This window comes from Chiroxiphia lanceolata, chromosome 3 (genome assembly GCF_009829145.1).
Source record: "Chiroxiphia lanceolata isolate bChiLan1 chromosome 3, bChiLan1.pri, whole genome shotgun sequence".
Lineage (NCBI taxonomy): Eukaryota > Metazoa > Chordata > Aves > Passeriformes > Pipridae > Chiroxiphia > Chiroxiphia lanceolata.
In genome coordinates this window covers 82396930-82419729 of record NC_045639.1, presented here as the reverse complement: position 1 = coordinate 82419729, position 22800 = coordinate 82396930, and the positions used below count along the sequence as shown (strand labels likewise).

General features: G+C 38.1%; 1 protein-coding gene across 4 annotated transcripts in view; it reads right to left on the bottom strand.

The window, feature by feature from the left end:
• Window positions 1-427: 427 nt before the first annotated feature.
• Window positions 428-22800, bottom strand: part of IBTK (inhibitor of Bruton tyrosine kinase) — a 56665-nt gene continuing 34292 nt past the window's right edge. For 2 of the 4 annotated variants that reach the window (XM_032682617.1, XM_032682616.1), the window contains exons 21-29: window positions 21990-22102; window positions 21213-21361; window positions 20857-21020; window positions 19405-19497; window positions 18104-18262; window positions 11649-11801; window positions 5130-5198; window positions 4897-5029; window positions 428-2507 (exon numbers count right to left, since the gene is read on the bottom strand). In XM_032682617.1, the coding sequence (XP_032538508.1) occupies window positions 2382-2507; window positions 4897-5029; window positions 5130-5198; window positions 11649-11801; window positions 18104-18262; window positions 19405-19497; window positions 20857-21020; window positions 21213-21361; window positions 21990-22102 (1159 nt within the window). In that variant the 3' untranslated portion in view covers window positions 428-2381. The remainder of the gene's footprint in view (window positions 2508-4896; window positions 5030-5129; window positions 5199-11648; window positions 11802-18103; window positions 18263-19404; window positions 19498-20856; window positions 21021-21212; window positions 21362-21989; window positions 22103-22800) is intronic. The other 2 variants (XM_032682619.1, XM_032682620.1) reach the window with 1 other exon arrangement.

Sequence of the window (22800 nt, the reverse complement as noted above, 5' to 3'; positions counted from 1 at the left end):
ACTATAACAGCACGTGCTGAAGGCAGTGCAGTACTATTAGAATTTTAGATGTATTTTTTCTCCATTTTAATGTGAAAACATTTGCAAGTTTTACTTATCCTTCCATTTTTTAAGAAGTGACTAAGGTTGGGGATAATGAATGATGAAGAAAAGACAAAATGCTTACTGTTGTTCAAGAAACCTGTTTCGGGGGTTGGTTGGTTTGAGATATAACAAATATTTCACTAGAATCCTTTTGATAACTTTGCATTTCTTACACTAATTAGCCATAATACATTTCCTTGAAATATATCTGTATCCTAAATATTGTTTTTTACTGCAAACTCTGAGGTGTTGCTTTATGTTTGTAGGAACCTGGGAATTCCACCCTGTTTTGGTGTAAGTTAAAGGAATTAATAAGCCCAGAAATGACAAGAAATTATTAGAGTTGAGTGAACAAAGATTTTTAGCATTATGAGAAAGGTCACAAACTTGGGCATCTGACTTAGAAAATGCCAGCCTTCTGTGTCACAGTTTAGCCTTAACTTTAAGCTATTCTACCACAACAGTTTAAAAACATTCTCAGCTCAAGAAGAGTGGCACACTGATCATTCCTTATTTTTGTTTAGGAGTATTACATATAAGTGATGATGCCTAAACAAACTGTGACAATAAACCCAGAACTTAAAGCAGTCAAGCTCCCTGGCACAGTGGAAGCATCAATCCTCTTACAATATCAGGAGAATGAGATTTTAAACAGCATATTTTGAAAAGAAAAAAACCCCACAAATTAGGAACTTTACAATAATTTTACATTTGATAACAAATTGGGTTCACACCTGGAAAGGTCCACTTCTTTTATAGCTGTTTCTCACAGTACATAAGCTTTCTTTTAAATCAGAAGTATAGTTTCAGCAGGCTCTAAAGCCCTGCAGTGCATCAAGTAAAGCCCTTACTGCAAGCAGTACCATCAGTATAGTGAATGAATCACCAGTAGAATTTAAAACAGAATTAAAAGTTACATCATTTTTCACCTGTGCAGCTTCAAAATGCCTACAATTCTTGTTTCATACAGAAGAGAAATACTTTTAGATCACTCTGCAGTTACCTAAATCATTGATTATATATAGACAGCACATAGAAGTATATTAACTTTGTGTAAATCAAGATTTTATGGTTTATTGCGTTTGTTTACAATTTTTGTGGGGAATTTTTTTGGTGTAGCTTGACCTGAAATCATTAAGACATATCTACATAAGTTTTTTCAAGATTCTTTTATCACACAGTGATCAATTCTCTACATTCATTTTCTATAGCTCTCTCAATTCCAGTTTTCCAGAGTTTGCAAGTACTAACACTACTGAGAAAGTACAAGTTCAAACACACCTACACAAACAAGACAAACTAGACAGAATATTGCAGATAAGGCTACCTTTTTTTTTTTTTATATACAAATTTGTTTCAACCAGGCACAGAGAACTTTGGAACACACTATTGAAAGCCATCTACGATAATCTTTGAAGGTTAGGTGTTTGCAAATTCCCCAGTCAAGCACTCATCTCTATAGCTTTAATAATGCATGCTCAGATCTTTTATTTCCTTCAGCATTTCAAGTGAATTGTTCCTCAAACACAGTGGTTCTAAAACTGTACCATATTTACCAGAATAAGACTACAGATGGGCTAATTAAGTGCCACCATCTTCTATCCAACTGTGTGCTTCACTTCACAACAGAGCTCACTGCTCAAAGGCTGATCTCACAACAGTGGAAAACATACAATTGAGCCAGGAGCAGGCAAAGATCGGGCACTTGGGAACAGCCTGGGGCACAACAGTGAAATGTACTGGCCACAGCAACCAGAGAACCAGTACCGGCACACGGAACTTAAGGAAAACTGCATCATCAAACTATACCTTTACACAAAATCCAAGCACAAACTTTTTTCCAATAATCCCAATTGGTCAGAAAGCTCTAAAGGACATACTATCCCCCCAAACTTTTCAAGTGTGTAATTCTGCACATTCAATTCCACATTAAATCACAAAATAAGCACTCGCTTTCCAGCCACCTGTAAATTTAACAAAAAACCCTTACAATTTAAGATTAGCAAATGCATTCCCAATCTACAGCTTCAAGTAACATTACTAATAGTATGTCTTGTTAAAGAAATTCTCTCAAAACATACATACAATAGATACTGTGGGAAAAGGACACAGTGAACATATTATTTCATTCTCTTTAACAAATACCTAGTGATTATGGGCAGTGTTTTAATGCTGATGTTAAAAGTTTCATGATTCTTATTCTTCCAGTCCTGTTTTACTTGTAGCAAGAATTACAACTTCAAAAGTGCACATACAACTGTGAAGACTGTGTAAGGGAGGACTTTGAAGAGTACGGATTAGTGCTTGTTCCACATAGGTGCAGCTATGGGTCCCTGTGAAGCCCTTTCAACAGTCACAAATTCATCAGGGTTGTCAAAAGCTTCATAGTGGATTAATAAATCTTGAATTGCACACTCCTCGATCTGGAAGAAAGAAAAAGAACATGTATGTCAGTGTCAGATCTACATTTACAACACTGGCATAGTTATGAACTGGCTTTACTGGTCCTGAATGCATGCCTGTTACAGACCTCCTAATCAGGAAGGAGTAGTAGGTGAGATTTTCTTCAGGCAACTTGAAGAAACCTCATGTTTTCAGGCCCTGCTCCTCATGGGAAACTGAACTACCATAGTATCTGCTGTAAAGGCAACACAGTAGGGCACAAGCAGTCCAGGAGGTTTGCATTGGTGAAAACTTCTTAACACAGATGATCAAGGAGCTGATCAAGGGAGACACTCTGCTGGATCTCATACTTGCAAAAAAAAAAAAAGGACTGGTCAGGGATAAGAAGGCTGAGGGCAGCCTTGGCTGTAATGACAATGAGATGCTGGAGTTCGGGATCTTGAGAGTTAGGAACAAGACAAATAGCAAATAACAACCTGGGACGTCAGAAGAGAAGACTATGATCTGAAGGGGTCTGCTTGGAAAAAATTCAAGAGTTATGGTCTCAGAAAGCAGAGGAGTCCAGGTCAGCCGGTTGATTTTAAGGATCAACTCCTCCAAGCTCAGAAATGGTTCATGCCAATGAGCTTCTTAGCCCAGCAAGAGTGGTAAGATGACTGCATGGACATAAAAAGAGCTCCTGACAAAACTCAAACAAAAAGGAAGCATATAAGAGGTGGAAGCAGAGAAAGGTGACACAGAAGGAAAACACAGACACTGTAAGCACACAGGAACAGAATTAAGAAAGTCAGTGCCCATCTGTAGTGGAATCTGTCAAGGAACTTGAAGTGCAACAAAAAAGGCTTCTACAGTAGCAAAAAAAGACAACATGGGTCCACTGCTGAATGACAAAGGCACAGAAAAGGCTGGGGACCCAACAGTCGTCTTATCTTGGTCTTTAGTGGCAAGATCAGTCTTCAGCAACCTCAAGCCCCTGAGATAAGAGCTGGCTAATATATCTGCAAGCCTCACTCTCAAAAAAAAAAAAAATCTTTGAAAGATTGGTTCCTGAGAACTTGAAGGAATCAAATGTCAGTGCTACATTCAAAGAGCGCAATAGGGTGACTACTTATCAGCAACCCTCATCTCGATCCCTAGGAAAGTGTTACAGCTTAAGTATGGACTAAGAGCTTAAGTGGACAAGCCTAAGAACAGACCATATAAATGGCATGTGAGAGACTGAAAACTGGCTGAACTTGTGATCTCAAGGGGTTGTGTCCAGTGGCAAAAAGTCCAGCTAGATGCCAGGTACTAGCACCAATACTGAGACTAGGGCCAGTACTGTTTAACATCTTCATCAATAACCCACATGATAGAACACAGTGCACCCTTATCAAGGCTGCAGGGGTGGCTGATATACCAGATAGCTGTGCTGCCACTCAGAGAGACCCAGACACATTGGAGAAATGAGCTACAAGGAACCTCATGAAGTTCAAGAAAGGAAAACACAAAGTCCAGCTCCTGGGAAGAATAATCCCAGGCACCAGTACACACTGGGAGTCGACAAGCTGGTAAGCAGCCCAGTATAAAAGCAGCTGGGGTTCTGGTGGACAAAGCTGACTTTTAGCCAGCAATGTGTGCATATGGCAAAGAAGTATGACAGCCTTCTGTGCTCTGTGAGGGACAGCACTGCCATCAAAATGAGATAGATGACCCTTTCCCTCTACTCAGCAGTGGTGAGACACATTTGGAGTGCTGGGTCCACTGATGGATTCCTCAGTACAAGAGACACACAGATATACTGGAGATAGTCCATTGAAGAGGTAAAAAATGATTAAAAGCTTGAAGCATCTGACACTGAAGAGATGCTGAGTACACTGCAGTTGTTTAGCATGGAGAAAAGAAGGCTTTGGGAGATCTTATCAAAGTATATAAATATCCGATAGGTGAGAATAAATACAACTGAGCCATGCTCTTCTCAGTGGTGCCCAAAGACAGGAGAAGAGGCAAAGGGCACAGATTGAAAAACAGAAAATTGCATTTAAAAGTCTTTTTTATTATGAGAGTAGTCCCTGGAATAGGTTTCCCAGAGAGGTTATTAGTCTCCATCCTTGCATGGCAGCTTTGAGAAACCTGATCTGACTGGCCGTGCTCTGAGAAGGGATTTGGATTAGACATTTCCAGAGGTTCCTTTCAACTTCAACCATTCTCTGATGCTGTGAATATATTTATCATGGACTCAGTAGTCAATCTGACTTTAATACAGGTCTACCTTATCAAAGAGCAATGTAAAGTTATTATTAAATTATATTTAACATTATCATATAAATGGCATGTACTAATACGTAATTAATACTATTAACTGATCTCTGAAACAGCCATTGGAAACACGCTGTGTTACTTTACAGCAGCAGTAACTTGGCACTTCACCTGGATCAAAGCCAAAGGTTTTTCTCTGCTCCTAATAAGAGCAGCCTCTTGCTGGAGCTCTTCCTCTACAATAGCTGAAAACATGACAGGTGCCATCACAGGAGAGCTGGCTGGTGACGCTGCTGACCAAGGACTGCAAAAAACACAAACAACATTATGAAGCAACATCAAGAACAAAGTCAGCACAACACACAGAAAACAAGCTCCAGAATCTAAGCCACTGTCAAACTTACTTATGATTCTCCAGCTGAGGAGAATCCACAACATGGTCTTCCAGACCTGGGCTACTTCTACTGGTGCACCTGGAAAAAAGTAGGAAAGGAGACTGAAAGTCACAGACAGAGCATTCTCCTACATCACATTGTGAAGTACAAACTTCCAGTAGGCAATTTGAACAAATGTGTATGATTTTTCCAGAAGAAAGGCATTACAATGCAATGGTGAATTTGTTTTTAAGTGTGATACTGTGACTAAAGGAGACACTGATGCTCATTTTTAACTACTAGAACTTAATGGAACTTCAGTTTGGGCATTAATTCTGGCATTTCCTAACATTTGAGCATTTAAACAAAAGTGCGCCATTTTTGGGTTTGGTTGTTTATTAAAAAAAAAAAAGGCTTTTTTCCTTTTTTACATGTGAATTAGCCAACTGAGTTATGCACTAACAGCACTGACTATAAAACTTTGCAATTAATATGAAAAGAACATGGTTTCAAGATAAAAATCCAACTGTCCTGCATTCAAATTAAGCATTTCATATAAAAGAACCAGTGTTACAATAGCACTAGAGGAAATTACTTCCTCAAGTGTAAGCCCAAAAATTATGGACTTTCAGTACTTACCCTGTAACCACCCCCCCACATTCATAAGAATAGCATAAAACCAGAATTAACAGAATAGAAAAAAAAAATCTTGAAATATTTATAGAGTTCCCAACAGGATGATATTTTATGCAGTTGCAAAATGTTAACCTCTTAGTAAAATAAGTCACATTTGGTATATTGTATTCCTCAAGAGACAAGGATTTTTGTAAGAAAAATCCTACACCAGTAGGAAGAGAGGACACTATTCTCATGATTTAATACCTCTCTTTGACAACCTCTGCAATTTCCAGAACTCTAAAAAAAGTGTTACAGCATACTATGAAACACTGGCAGACTTTTTTGAATTATTCTGTGGCATTGCAAATAACTCTGAGGGTGTTGCTATTACAATAAATCAGTCTCAACTTTCTTTAAGGTTTTGGTAATCCTTTGTAAGTGACCACAAACTCTTGAAAATGACACAAAAAAACCCTATAGAACGCTAAGAGAATTCCAGTAACTACTAAGTTCTCCGTATGGAATATTTTCCCCAGAACACAATTCCAAAGACAACAAAAACCATGATTCCTACCGCTAAGCAATGAGGGCAAGATCTCAAAAACTCTGGAATCCAACATCCATCATCAAAAATGACATTTAAATGAACTGTGTTGACCTCTTTGTCAAAAAATATAATTTGCCCACCAAACAAACAATGCACATTGCCAGGACATGTATCCTTGTACTCAGTCTGAAAAATATGGACTGAGTAAATGGACTACAAGATGGGTATAAAATAGGCTGGAAATGGATTAGCTGTACAAAGTCCAAATGGAAACCAAGTACTTGTGGTGGTTCTCAAGGACTGATACTGGAACCAATCCTTTCAAGTGTCTCTGGTACAAGAAAACACACCCTCAGCAGGCCACAGATGGATGGGGAAAGGATGTGGACAGTGCACACTCTGAATGCCACGCTGCCACTCAGAAGCCCTCAAGAGGCCAGGGAAATGTGCAACTGATAACCAATGAATTTCAACAGCAAGTGCAAAGTCTTGTATTTGGAAGAGAACAGCCCCACAACGCAGTACAGGGTAGGGGCTGACTCGCAAGAAAGCAGCTCTGCAGAGAGAAAGCAGAACCTGCAGAGTCCTCACTGGCAAGAAGTCGAAGATGTCATCAGCCTGTGCCTTGGCAGCAAAGGCAGCCAACTGCATCCTGGGCTATAATACAAAAAGTATAGCAAGGCAGTCAGAGGAACTGATTCTTCATATAAATGAAGAATAGCTACCCTGTATCTATTTGTCTATAAACAGAGTATCATTCTCACTTTTGTGCTCCTCAATTCAAGAAGAATGCTGTCAGGTTGGAACAAATCCAGCAGAGGGCCACCAAGATTAGGTGTTAATCCCAAAGGGAGTCAGCAAAGGGCAGATCTCACTACTGTTGTCTTCAACAACCTCACTGGAGGGTAGAGAAAAGATGCAGTGAGAATCTTCTTAGAGGGGCACAATAAGAAGCAACATACGCAAGAGGCAAAATAGGAGATCCCAGACAGATATAAAAAAAATAAAAATCCCATATGGAGATGATTATACACTGAAACATGCTGCCCAAAAAGTTTGGGGTATCTTCACACTTGGAAGCAGTCACAACTCAACTAGACCAGGTTCTGAGCAAAATTATCTAGTTTGACTTACTTAGAGTGGGAGTCTGAACTACAGAATCTAAATTATTCTATGATTTCAACAGCAGGGCACTACTTTTTATCTGCATCCAGCTTTGGGATCCTCAGCACAAAAAAACATGGACCTTGGAGCGAGTCCAGAGGAGGGATATCAAGATGATCAGAGGGATGGAGTACCAACTCTTGTATGAGGAAAGGCTGAGAGAATTGGGTTTGTTCAGCCTGGAAAAGAGAAGGCTTCAGGGTGACCAAATTGTGGCCTTCCAGTACTTGAAGGGAGCGTACAGGAAAGACAGATAGGGACATTCTACAAGAGCGTGTAATGAAAGGACAAGGGGGAACGGCTACAAGCTGAAAGACAGTAGGTTTAGATTAGATATTATGAGGAACTTCTTTGCTGTGAGGTTGGTGAGGCACTGGAACAGGTTGCCCAGAGAAGTTGTGGATGCTCCATCCCTGGATGTGTTCAAGGTCAGGCTGGATGGAGCTCTAAGCAACCTCATCTAGGAAAACATGCCCCTACACATGGCAGGGGGGATGAAACCAGATGATCCTTAATGTCTCTTCCAATCCAAACCATTCTATGATTCTATGATAAACTAGCATCCAGCTTTTACTGCACGTTAAGATAATAACATATTAAAAGCATGAAAGAACCAGAGGAGGGAAGAAGAAGAGGAGATGAAGGCAGCTTTTTGCACTTTTATACTCATGTTATCTCTCAGTTTTATCTCTTTTTCCACCTGCTTTAGTAATACTCACCTTCCTGCACGTTTGACAGTAACCAATTTGACAGTTACACTCTTCTTCCCACTCCCATCCCAAAGAACTCACAGCACTACTATAAATGACCCCAAGTAGAATGTTGTACTTGACAAAGTTGTCTCAGTACAGACTAAAAGTTCTTTCCAGAGTAAGATTTCTATACAAACAAACAAACAAAAAAACCTAAACAGCCAAAAAAACCACCTCAACAGGAATTTCCAAAAACTGGAATTGCTAGTTCCAGCATCACAGCATACTCTAGCGATCAGTTAAAAGACAAGTAAATACTTGTGTCATCTCCCTCAATTTAAATGTGGCTTTAAAATGTAGGAAGCAGTCGAGGTATTTTGAAGCTGTTTGTACATATATACATCTGTGCTGCTTGCTAGCAAGATATTCAGTCCAGATATTAAATCAACTGCAGATATTTCAACATACTAGATTAATTCCTCAGCTGGCATCAAAATAACTAGGAGAAATGGAATAGACAGGAAATGTGAAGCTAGCATATACAGGAAAATGGGAAAAAAAAGGCTCAAAAATATAAAACTTGGAAACCTGGAAGTCCTGGAATTTAAAGACTGATGCAGACATATAAGTGGTTCTGCATGATAACAAAGTAGCCACATATCATCAGTACTGAACCAACCGGATTAACTCAGTTGGCTGAACTTGCCATGATTCCTGCACAGCCACCAAAATGTCCCAGCACTCAGCTCCCCAGTGTTTCTTTAGGATTTGTTCATTCGAAGCCAGGTCAGGTCCAGTGCCTCCCTGATCTAATAACTGCTCTCAGAAAAAGAACATAAAGCGTGGTCTCCTGCAGAACCTCTTGGGTTTTGCTGTACCATTTGAGTCATATACTACTTATTAGCTCATTATTAGCCATGACAGAACTAGGTCGTTCCCACACAAAGCCACAAATGCTTGTTTCCACTAAGACTCTTCACTGCTCCCCGGAGTAAAACAGTGAAGACAACTCAGGCTGCCACAACAAAGTTAAGTCACGCCAGGCCTGTGTTTTTAGCTTGGACTATGAGCTACACATGCACAGCTGCACAGCGTAACTCCCAAGGTGAGGTGCCCCTGGAAACAATGCAGCCACATCCACACACCCCGGCTTTTGGGATGATCTGTGTCTGGACAAAATCCAGTCCACATCACCACAATAAATGACATGGCTTACACACAGAAAATTTCTGGGTTGCATAAATTTGAAGGTGGCATAGAAGAGTGTTTATGCAACCATCCAAAATCCACAGACATAAAATTGTCAGTTTAATTACCACACATTTTATCCAAAGAAAAAGTAAAAGCAGGAACATTAGTCATGCAAGTATCTTCAGTGTTCGACTAACAAATCTCACATCAACAGGTGAGGATTACTTATGTTCTACATGTGTGTAATTTTCTTCCCTTAAAAAGGAAGAGGTAAGGGTATGGATAATTAATCTTCACAGAAATAGTCCTTGAATGCCACAGGGAAAAATCAGAGCCTACTGTGACAGGAACTGTACAGTCAAAGAAGAAAATTACCTCAAACTAGAAACTCAGCTCATAAGTTTCAGATGGAGGAAAGAGTCACTGAGGCTCTTTATACCTAACACAGAGAAATAAGTGTCTTCAGACACAATTCAAAACCATCCTGAAATAGCTCTAGAAGTACCTTCTTTTCAAACTGATGATAGTCAAATTAGCCATTACTAGGTTTCCACTGGCTTAATGTAACATTTTCAGACAGTTAACATATTAGACCTGGATTCAGCTCAAATAATCCACTTTGAGAGCATGCAGACTGCCCAGAGTGCACAGACTAGACAGAGCAATGTGAAAGGAAAAGAAATGACTTCATGAAGATTACAAAGCTGTTGTGACAAAGCTAATAATAGCATCCAGTGCACCAGCCCTTGTCATCTCCTATATGATGAAAAGTTTTATTATTGTGCAAGCAACAAAAAGAATACCTGGTTTTGTGTGGATTTGTGTTTCATGTCCCTACACATCCACTCACTACAGCAACTTCAGCTTTATCCCTCTGTTCCTGAAGAATGCATACTCATCACACACACTCTCCAAATCTCTCCTACATCTCTGCTCCGACATCATCCCACACACAAGTGTTCCTATATTTCTACCCTCGTTTTGTTCTTTGTCTACCGATAAGACATGTACTACTTCTGTCCTAAGGAAACACCAGTTTTTATACAAGCTGAGCAACCAAAAGTGAGGTCCAATAGAATACTCTTTTCCCTAAAGAGGAGTCAGTTACTGGAGGAGAACAGAACAGGAGTTCATAAGAAAAACTAGTAGATAATGAGTGTCAGGGCTCTCTATGCATCAATGGGCTCTGCAAACTCTTCTCCCTCAATGCAGCTGTGTAAACTTGAGTCAAGTTGCTGTGAGGAGAGCTGGGTTGTAAGGAAGAGTTGAAGGACTACAGAGGCTACTGCTCTTTACTCAGGAGCTGCATTTAAGCTCAGTCCCTCAGTCTTAGCCGTTCTTGAGCTATGCTGCAGCTATGCCCAAGCCCAGCCTTGCTGTTCCTGAGCACGACATGACTTGCAGGTTTGACCTCAACCCTGCCTCATCACAATGGAATGCTCTGTGGTTCATCCAGGTTTCTGTCATACAGTCTGCCCTGCTCACCTCACTCTGGCACACTGGGGCTCTGTGCTTGGCACAAAGGCCAGCGCCCAGCCAGTCCTGCTGTCATCTCGGCTTCTGCACCACTGTGGGTCAGCTGGCCTGCATTATTTCCAATAGGAAGTAATGGGAAAATCTAAGATTTTCAGGTTCTCTGTCTTGTGAATATATCTGAAATGCCTAGCATTGAAAGTTACTGATGACAGAGGGAAGAGATGCAGGTGAGTGGGCAGCTCAGAAGCACCTTAGCAGTACCTTAGAACTGTAGTCCTGCAGTAGTTATAATACACAGACATAACCAATGCATCAATATTTCTGTAAGCCCTCCTAATCCATGAAAAATTCCTCTTAAACAATTAAGTCAGTTTATAAGCAAACTCGTATTAGGAAATGCCAGAACTGTGTTTGAATAAACTGATTTTATCCAGTCAGTGGTTACACAGAAATACCCCCAAGCAAACGAACTATGTAATGAATACATAATTTCTACAGAAGTCAGAAAATATAGGATTATCATTTTATACATACATATACAAACAAACACACACACACACACATATTTTGTTTGGAGGCTGAAGTGTTTGTATATATATATCTATATATACACATATATATCCATCTATACAGACACAAACACTTTGACCCTGAAACAAAGTATCAGCAGTGGCATTAAACTGCTTCCTATTCAAAAGAGTATTCTATTCATAAATCCTATTAATAGAATCATTAGAAAAATGTTTATGGGATTCTTTTTTCAAATTACAATTTTATTATTTCTTTTTTCAACAGAATCTAAACAAGGTCACTGTGATTCCTGTATAATGATTGATCAATTAGAAAAGACTACATTCTTACCTTAAGGTGTTTTGGACTAATGAATCCTCAGATCCTTTATATCCACATCTTCTGATACCAGTACCAGATGAACTATTCACACTCATACTTTTTTCTTCTTCCATTACAAGATCACGGAATGACTTGGGCGAGGCAGAATGTAACGAAGACGACCTTTTTAAAAACAAAACCCAAACAAAACCAATTCACTTTATATTTGCACTTTCCAAAACTCCATATTGTTCCATGATTCAGATATTAAAGAGAACCTTTTCACTTGCTAAAAATAAAAATATAATATTACTCAGTTTTTCTATTTCATCATTATCCTGATAGACCCCATTTGCTAAAATAAGTCATTTTGGGTCAAATAGGTAAAGAACAGGAAATAAATATCTGTGAGAACAGAACAAGCCAGTAGTTTTGAAATTTCATTAGAATTAAAAATAAAAAAATCAAACCAAAAACCCATCCCTCCTTCTATTCCCCCTAACACATCCTCTCAAAAATCAATTTTTTTTCCCACAGTACTAGCCTAACAGTACTAGTCCACGAAAAATATTTTCACAAACCATACGATGCCCTAGTACTGTTGATCTAATACTGGCAGTTTACCACCATGAAAGTCAAGTATAGCTGGTCTTTTTTCCCTGAGATATTGAATGAGTTACTCGTACCTTTTAGATGCTCTATAAATCACTTAATCCACAGTGAAGCTCAACTGATATCCTTGATTTTCTTTAACTTGACCAAGCATAAGTTACTGAACTAGAGCCTGCATATTATCTTTCAAAAATAAACCATTATGAAAATATAGCAATTTAGCACCTTGGGTATTATGAACTCTTTCTGATCCCAAAGCCTTTTTGTTTACAGAATTCAAGGCAATTACCATCAGTCCTTCCCTTATCCATCAAGGCTTTGGAATTAATTCTTCATACATTTGCAGTCCCATTCATTGTTAAATATACCAAATACATTCTGGAAGTACAGCTCTGCTCATTATCTACTCAAAGAAACAAAGGACTAATTATAAACACTACTGAAGTAAAACAAGCTCTTTATACAATGTCAATTGTTTGTGCAGCTGCCATAAGAAGGCAAGCATCTGAAGTCAAAGACTTTCAAACTATATCTAGGTGGAATACAATTTAAGATAAGAAACACAAAGGAATTAAAACATTGTAACATTGTATCTGAAATCTTACAACAAAAGCACCTGAAAGCTATACATGATGCCTGATGTTAGACCACCCCAGCTTTTGTTTGGGTCTTTTTCTTTTTTCTTGGTTTTTCTTTTTCTTTAAGTTGAATATTGGATGAGCAGCTCAGCAGACATAGAAATCAGAATGGGAACCTCCAGATGCAGGGGCTCAGAGTCATTTTGAACATCCTCTGTTCCTACCACCAGTTGGCACACAGAGGTCAAGGCAAGTGTTTGAACTTCCCCAAACCTATTATACCAAGTTGGCAGATGGTCCATATGATCTGCTTCCATAGAAGTTTCTTCTGCTACTAACATTTTAAGTAGCCTACTCATTTTCACGAAAATTCTATACTGCAATCAGAAATGTATTGCAACAGAGAACAAACAAAAAAACACAAACATCAAAACAATCTCCCCCCCAAAAAAATCAAAAAATCAATCCAGTTTGTTACCCAAAACAATTATTCTTGGCTTAAAATGGTTTGTCTTAAACTGGTACAAAACGTTTCTAACAGTAACAACTCTAAATTTCAGCCTGTCCTGTCTGATATATTGTCATTTCAATCTAATTTGTAAAATTAGAAAAACTAATTTATAAATTTTTTTTTAAAAAGTGGAATATGACTAAGTTTCTCTAAGCTGTAACTGCAAAACATCAAAGCATGAAGTTACAAAACAGCTGTTGATGTTTCAGTATAAGCTGGAATACTGTCAAACTGACAACCTAGACAGTAAAATATACAATTGTTAATTCTCAAGAGAGACTTCAAATTTCTTTATGCCTCCAGTCTTGAAAAGCCAGAGGTTCCCTTGATCTTAAAAAAGTCCCAAAACAAATAAGCAATACCCCCCCTCCCTCGATCAAAGTAGGTTTCAAGAACTAATAAAGTCAACATCTAGTTAACTTTAGAGATTCTTTCAAAGTATTTGATTTATTTTTTTTTTCCCTTCTAATTTTCACTTTTCTTTAAGGGAGGAAACATAGGTTCAGTTTCCACAAAAACTATGAAACTGGAGGTTTCTTTTGGTGGAAAAGGTATTGTGTATGACAGACTCTGACTTTCAGTCAACCAAAAAAGAGCCAGAAGGTCCCACACCCTTCTGGCAAGTGCACTCACTGCACATCCAAGATTATCTGATTTCACTGGAACACAAGTTCTATGGCTCTTACTATATTGCATGTGTGGAAAGCTCAATCTATTGACAAATGCACTCTCATAATCCACTGTGAATTTCCAGACTATAACTTTGCAAATATAATACTAGAGCAGATGAGTAACACTTATCATTCATACATACAAAAGATACTTTGAGAAAATAGGAGGGGCAATCAAATAATTTACTGCTTCCCTAAAGCAGCTTAAAGTTTATTCCAGCAGCTAGAGCTAATTTTAAATATTCATCTAGCTCTCACTGTTCTTTGCTTGAATTCTTGAGCTATTGGCATTTTCCAGAAGAGCAGCCAGAGCAACACAGGAGAGGAACGTACGGAATCATGCATGGAGACCACATGAGCATTAGATTGGATTCCATCCTCCTGAAATATACCCTAGCCTTTCCACTTAAGATGTTTGTGTAACACAGTAGAGCCCAGCTCTTTTCAAAAACTCTTTAATCAGAACCTTAAGAGCACAATATATTTTTTGGACACAGTTATCTATGGGTATTCCAAAATCAGTCCATATTTGCTTTTTAAATGCAAGGAACAGTTTATAGGCAGTTGGTAGTTTAAAATTAAATAACACCGAATACGTAAAGAATTATCTGTCAGAGAGTAGATGGGCAGCATGAATAGGACAAACTATTCAGGCAGGACTGCCCTTCATTAACCAGGATGATCTGCTCCATGACCTTCCCTGAAGCTGAAGTCAGGCTGACAGGCCTGTAGTTTCCCACATTCTCCTTCCGAGCGTTCCTGTAGATGGGCATCACCTTGGCTAAACTCCAGTTGTCTGGGACCTCCCCGGTTAGTCAGGGCTGCTGGTAAATGATGGGAGGTGGCTCAGTGATCACCTCCATCAGCTCACTCAGCTGGATCTCATCCAGCCCCACGGACTTGAGCGTGTCTAAGTGGTGTAGCACGTCACTGACTATTTACCCTTGGATTACGAGAAGCTTCATTCTGCTCCCCCCATGTCCATCTTCCAGCTCAGGGGGCTGGGCACCTGGAGAATGACTGGTCTTGCTATTAAAGAGTGAGGTAAAGAAAGCATTAAGTATATCTCAGGCTTTTCTTCATCCTTTGTCACTGTGTTCCCATCCACATCTGATAAAGGATAGAGATTCTCCTTTCCCCTCCTTTTATTTCTAGAAACAATTTTATTGTATTTATTTTTTAGAACTTTTATATTTCATTGCCTTTATGCATAACTACATTAGTAATAAGATTGAAAATGCAGATGGAGTATTATTATTTTAATATAATAAAGGATTGAATAACTCAGTATTCCCTGTGTTCATCAACATGTGATTCAATTGTCAGTTTCTCCAAGCACATTTTAAGCCTCAGAGCTATAACTGCCCTGTGATACCTCCAACAGCTAAGGCAACTAACAAGGGTGCTGTTTGACCTGCAGAATCACCTGTGTAAAGCAGGTAGCATGTTCTTCGGGGCATTTGAGAGGACCAGTTTTAAGGACTAAAATTCATCTGGCTCAATAGACTTCAGAAGATGAATCTTGCAAACCTTGTTTCTCCTACTGTGAAGGTCTTCGATTACTGTTCAGAGGTCAGGAAGAGTCTGAATCGTTAGGTGCAAAGCAACTCATTCTCTTTCCTCTTAAGACAAAATTGTGGATTTTTACCAATATTATTTCAGAATAACTTTTGGGGACTGACGGAGCAAATGAGACCCTAAATTTTAGTAGTAAGCATTCATGGATGAAAATAAATTGAGGAGACAGATATCTAAGTCTTGCCTGTATAAATCATAGAATCACAGAATCAACCAGGTTGGAAAAGACCTCTGAGATCATCAAGTCCAACCCTTGATCCAACACCACTGAGGTTACTAGACCATGGCCCTAAGTGCCACATCCAGTCTCATCTTAAAAACCTCCAGGCATGGTGAATCCACCACCTTCCTGGGCAGCCCATTCCAATGCCTGATTACTCTCTCCATAAAAAATTTCTTCCTAATATCCAACCCAAACTTCCCCTTGCAGAGCTTAAGATCGTGCCCTCTTGTCCTGCTGCTGGCTGCCTGGGAGAAATCAAAACAGCCGAATTCAACCTCTTCTTAGAATCATTTGAAATACTGAGTGCAAGGTATTTTTAAAACCAGGTCATCTTAGGCAATTTATTTTTGTAAGTAGCTACTGTAGTAACATACCTCTATAGCTTGTAAGCTGGACACTAGAAAAACATAGATATAACTATTTTTTTTTAGTTATAATCAATTTATGACATACAGATGCCCAGAAAAGACTCCTCGTCCCTGTTTTCACTGGCTCTTGGAGGAATCCTTGTCATCACTACCAGAATCACTACTTGAAGGAAACATCATGCCACACTACCTTGAATTTACCAAACAGCTGTCCATTTCAGATCAGACTGACATGATCCTTGACAGATCCTTTAAGATACTAAAGCCTTTTAACCATAAGGCTGAATGTACTGCGTACTGTCCAGTAGACAAGCAAAGCTTGTTCTGGTGTCATAACCAGAATATCATTTTAGAATCACATTTTTCCCATACATTACTAATATATTGAACACCAGTTCTACATTGCTGTTGTTGTTTTCCAGGATATTACTGTTATTACTATGGTCTTAAGACAATAGCATACCAACAGACCTCTGTGGAATCTCAAATAAATCTAAAGGCACTTAAAACTCAAGGTGCTGATTATATTAGCATCCACCCAAAATAGAGAAATGAGGTAAAAGAAACATGAAATGAAGCAGAGAAGCAAGCAGTTCTAGATATTGTCCTAAACCTTTTGACACAGAACGCCTTTCAAGAAGGGACTATCACCAAGAAGCAGCCTACCTTTTCCTCAGCCAGTTAGCCATGTGACTTTTTTTTTTCCTCTTCATACAATCATTAAATAGCTAACAAGTTACTTTCTGTTTTGAACTTGCAGGAGCATAGCAGAAAGGCAAAGATTCCAGCAGATACTTACTACCGTTATTTCTGAAAGGAGCACCCAATTCATATAAAAGATCAAAGGAAAGAGAGCCAAAAGACACAAGAGGGAGATGACTGTGGAAACTAAACATACTCTTTAAAAGACAGAATGCTAATTTACTTTGAAATCCATCCAGTACAAAAACCAAACTACTATAATAGCATTTAAAACAGCTAAATTGTATAAAAAAAGACTTCATTTAAAATAGTGACTGTGGAGGGTATGCAGCTACCTTTGTTCCCACTGAGTTACAAAAAAGTAAGCTATAGAAAGAGGAGAATAACAATTCTTCTAGGGTAACAGAAGTAACTTGCAATAAAAGTCCAGACCTTCTTGAACAGGGAAAACTGGAGAACTGCCCAACATTTACTTCAAGCTTAAGAGCATGCAAATAGGTATTTATCCTGTAAGAATTAAACACATTAAATTTACATAACTTGCAACTTTTACATTTTGCATTTGTGCTTTTATCCAATACCAACAGTAAATATGAAGAACAAAGCATGAGTTGGGCTAGCACCTCAACAGTTATAAACCTCGGTCATTGAACAGATGATATACTATTTTTCTGTTCTTGATATTCTGTGATATTAACTTGAACACCTAAATTGTGTGCAATTAGCATTAAAAGTCACTTTAAACCCATTATGCATCCTTCCACCATAAAAATTTTAGAAGCATCCAACACCCCCTCCAGCTCCAAGACTCCAGATAACTTTGTTATCTCTAATTTCAGTTGATTTTGCTCTACTTCAAAGTCACTGCAGACCTTTCCCCCAGGAAGGGCTAGCATTTTTCTTTATGTTTTTGACAGAAAAAAACCACCATTTGTAATGTTTTTCAGTAACTCCTTCCTTCCTAAGTTTCAGAGTTTGTGCTCAGCCTTCATCTATGCTTTACTTGGATACCATCTGCAAATACCACATCATACACAGGAAAGCACCAGATGGGATGCAGTCTTCTGACTCATATAGAAATATTTCAAAGAACTGTTAAACTGTAACCACTGCATTTCTCTACCCACTTTGAATTTCTAGATTACTACCAAATGTAGACACAAACAGTTCAGTCTGCTTTTAAGAGGCTATTTCAATGTCAAAACCCTCCAAAGAGAAAGAATTGATAGATTTATAACATACCATGCATTCCCTAGTTTTGCAACTTTTGTAGGTGGGGGTGGTGTAGTTACTATAGTGGTAGGCTCCGTGCTGCTACTGATTGATCCATTATCTTTTGCTGCCAGGGCAATCATTTTCCTTTGCTTCTGAGAAAGTTTGGTTCCATGAGACATCATTCTGCTGTGAATGGATATTACAAGGAGAAAAGATGTAAGATCAAGGTCCTTTGAGATGACTCACCTTTAATCCTGCAAATTAAACTGAGAAATACTTCTTTCCTGGACCAAAACACTTTGTTTAGAGTGCCAGGAGGCAAGGAAGGGAGGGCTCAGAAGGCTGGGAAGCAAAAGGAGGATCAATTAATATCAAGAATGACAGAAAGAAAAGCATCATAAAACTATTCTTCACATAGATGTCTGTAAATGAAAACATGCAGAGTAGGAATCAAGTGTCCAAAAGAGATGGACTACCACTAGATGAAAACTACTATTTTCTAATTTTATGATTTTTTTAGAGACTGTTAAGCCTAGCTCCCTTAAACCAAAAATATTCATGGATTAAAAAAAAGTATAAAACAGTATATAGCCATTTTTTCTATTTGTAATAATTTTCTTTTCTAAGTTATTTGGATTCTTCAGTCTTGGCTGTTTTGTTTGCAGCTTCTGAATCTATTTAGCAAGCAACCCTTTACCAGGCTCCATTACTACTGTCCTAACTCTCTTTTACAAGAATGCCACACCTCAAAAGGTCCCAATAGTCATCTCCAGTTCTCTTCCATATGTTTCTAGTTAAAAAACACTAGGTTTAATACACTGCCTTGTTAAAAAAAAAAAGTACATTTATCTCCCTGTGTCTTTTGGGACACTTCTCCAAGCAAGAACTACCATTGCTTCTGTCTGAGGAAGAACTGTCAATATCAAGATATGAGTGCTGGAGAAGGTCAGAGGATGAAAGACAAGAAACAAACTTATCAAATACAGTACTCATCCACAAGCAATTTCCAAAGTCCTAGGGAGAAGAATTAATTCTTTCTGGTTGGAAATACAAAGGCTCAGTAGAGCAGGGCACTTATTTAAGATACTAGTTTATTAGCTCTTTCGCAGTAGCTGACAAAACAAGGTTAGAGTAAAATAAAGGGATAAATTTTGCATGCCTACAGAAAAACAACATAATGAACTGAAGTAAACAAAGCTGTTCAAAACCAAATAGGACAGCTTTTCTCCTGCTTATTTTAAACTCTGAACTGCCTAAACCACTAAGTAAATTCATAATAACCCAGCCTATCACACTTTTTTTTTTATAGATTTTGGTTTTTTACCAACCCTGAATTTGCCTTTGGCATGGTTCCACATTTCTGCATATTTTCCTCAATTTCCATGATGGTTCTCAGATCCATAGCAGGAGGGCTGGCAGGGCTAAATGAAAAATAAAAAGTTACCTTACAAGGCACTGATTTTTACTTACATTCCACAGTTCCAACCTTCACTGAAATCCTCTAAATCATACATGAGATTGGTGACCAGTTGTATAATTTATGTCTGTTTCCTCAATTATGGCAAACCTCAAATAAAATGTTTCTGACAAAACTTTTATAAATATATACATATTTAAGAACACACTATAAAAATACTTTCAAGACTCATTATACTATGAAACAAAAAGATGTGAACTATGATTACTCTAAAAAAATTAGATACCTAAATCCAAGATACTTATTTAGTAGTAAAATGCTCATGCTACGTAATAGAGAGGCACTGGTCACAGCTCTTTCATGAAAGTTGAATTTGATCTTTCTTTGAAGAACAGGATTAAAACTATTTCACATGATGAACAGAACAGTCTTCGCAGTCAGAGGTCTGTACAAACATCAGTAACATTCTCAATCTTTAGGAATCAGTCTTTTTTTCATAAATGACCTAATTTTCAACTTCCAAAGAAATGAGCATGAATTAAACCTAGACATTTTCAAGTTTTACATAAAACTATAAATTAAGACCCATGTACTTAAAAGCATCCGTAAAGCAAGATGTGTTACAACCAGATCCGAGGACGGGCTTTGAAATGAAATATAAGCAGCACTCCCTCCATCTCTCCCTACGTAAACCCAATGCCACAGTCTAACTAGCGAATTAACCACTGGAAGGTCACTGCTCCTCCAAAGTATTTCAACAAAATACACTACAGTATGAACCCTTTAAACAATCTACACAGCAGCACTGCCTGCTTTTCTCTTGACATCATGCCAGTGATATTAGAAAAAGTTAAGAAATAGTACAAGAGAAACACATAAAGGCACAGTGACATTACAACAAAGTCTTATGGTTTTATTTCCTCCTATTCCATACAACCCTCTAGAAAATGATCACAAAGAACCCTAAGATAGAAGATGAGAGTCAAGCTTCTTCCAACTAGTCTGAAGATCAAAGAGTTGGTAGACATAGTGAGACAAACATAGATTCACCCTGCTCATGATACACTTCAGAGCTGCAACTTTAATTTCTACAGCTTTATCACCTGTATTAACAAAGCCCATCAGCCACAAACCCACAAAGCCTGGGAAAAGTGTCAGAAATTAGCATTTTAGAAAAGTAGCACTGCTTTTTTCAAAGAGTAATTAAAAAATGTACCACTTTTATTAAAAACTACCAAAATCTTGAGTTCACATGTCAAGTAACATATGATCGTTTTGAAGAGCAGACGGCTTTTCAATCTGAAGAGAATATTATTAGCATTCACTACCAAGTGTAGAACAGTGATTGTAAGTATTACTCCACCTGAAAGTGGTTGCTACCCAATTGGGAGAGCTTGCAGAGTTGTGTCTGGCACTGGGAATGGACTGTGGAACAGACTGTTTCAATGCTGATGCTCCCTTGTATGACTTCATCTCCTTATTAGCTTGAGAGGGTTTCATTCCCTGAGCACATGCTTTGTCTTTCATCTAAAAACCAGGCAGAAAATTGTTGAATAAATGCTACAAACACTAATTTTTATTTGCTTAATCAAACAAACAATAACTACTTAAAGTTGTCTACTCCATTTTAAGTACAACAACTTTGCAGAAAGACTCCAAAATACAAACTCTGCCTTTGATGAATGAGATAAAAACAAACAAATATATTGTTAATCCAACCTCAGTCCTCTCTGGATGAAATCCTTTTGTGAAGTCAGGTGACTGCAAGTCTCTGGGACTACCCACTCCTGCATAACTACCTTCAGAGTCAGATGTTAAGAGTTCTGGAAGTGATTCTACAGAGTTAGTTTTATCCAGTTTTACTGAGCCTAGAAATAAGAAAATATAGTAGAACTATTAAGTCATAAGAGTCAGACTAAACAATGCTTAAAAAAACCCCAAATTATTCACTCCATATGATGAATACAAAATAACCAAAAGTTTACCTAGTCCAGAATACTAGCCTGTAATAAGCATAAGCAAATTTTAGACTACCTTAAATATTTTTCTCAGAATAATATTAGTCCCAGTTTTCTTCCTGTCTCACAACATAAAGTTTTATGAAGTAACACTGGCACTTTTTCTTTGAAAATGAAGCTTTCTACCATCTTTTCAAAAAAAAGGGCTAATTTATCTTTTATATTCCAGAATAAAACAAACAACCCACAACACATTAGTAGAAATGTTCCAACTTATTAAAAACACATGAGAAAGTGTCCATTATCTTTATTTGATAAAATATGTGCTTTTATCAGAACTTTGGGCACAAGCTTAAAATGACAAAAGTCCTCCCAAAAAAACCTTAATCTTAAGAATTCACTATTCACATTCAACTATGGTGTTCACTACAAAAGAAATAATCTTTTTAAGATTTCCTTCCTGAAGTACGGAAATTGCATTGCATATTATACTTTATGTTCTGGTTTTATACCTGAAAGGAATCTCTTTTCCACTGACCTGTAGAGGCTGGACTCTGAATAATATCTGAGAGATTATATCCTCCAGAGCTGTCAGACCGCTTTCGTGGCTTCTTTTTTGCCTTATTTTTTGCTCTTTTGAAAAGGGCTTCTCTATTAAAAACAAACAAACAAACAAAAACAAACAAAAAAAACCCCAAATGCGTTAAGCCACAGAAACTGAGGCTCAGAACTACCGGTGTCAATGTCAAGTTTTTCAGTCAGCAACAGCCATTATACTTCAAGCAGTAGTACCTGGTCCCACCCGCTGGCAATAGCTGCTTGTTCCTGCTCCGTTTATGCACTGGCACAACTATTTCATAAATGATTTGAGGAGACAAAAAGAATCCAGGAGGAAAAGAAAAAATTCTTTTCAATCTAGATCTAGTCTCCGGACTATTACACTGCACAAAGACTTCTGATGAGACAGTGGAAGATACAGCTGCTGCACAGACTGGCACTGCCACCTAGGTCAGATTAAACCTGCTACACAGCACAGCAATGGACATAAAGCAAATGACATACAAGTCTCCACTTTCTTCTCTCTTGATTTCTCCTAAATTAGTGAAGTTCAATAAACTCCACCATTGGTCTCATTTTTCCCCAACACAAACATTCCCATCATAATAATACGAACTTTACAATAAAGTAGGTATAGGGCCATGCTACCTAAATGTCATGTGTTCCTGTATATGCTATTAGGAAGAGTGGAATAAAACAAAAGGCATCTTTCATTTTACAAAAACTACTAGAAATTCAGAGTTATATGAATCACAGTTACAGTACCCTATTTCAAAAAGTTTCTTTAAGAA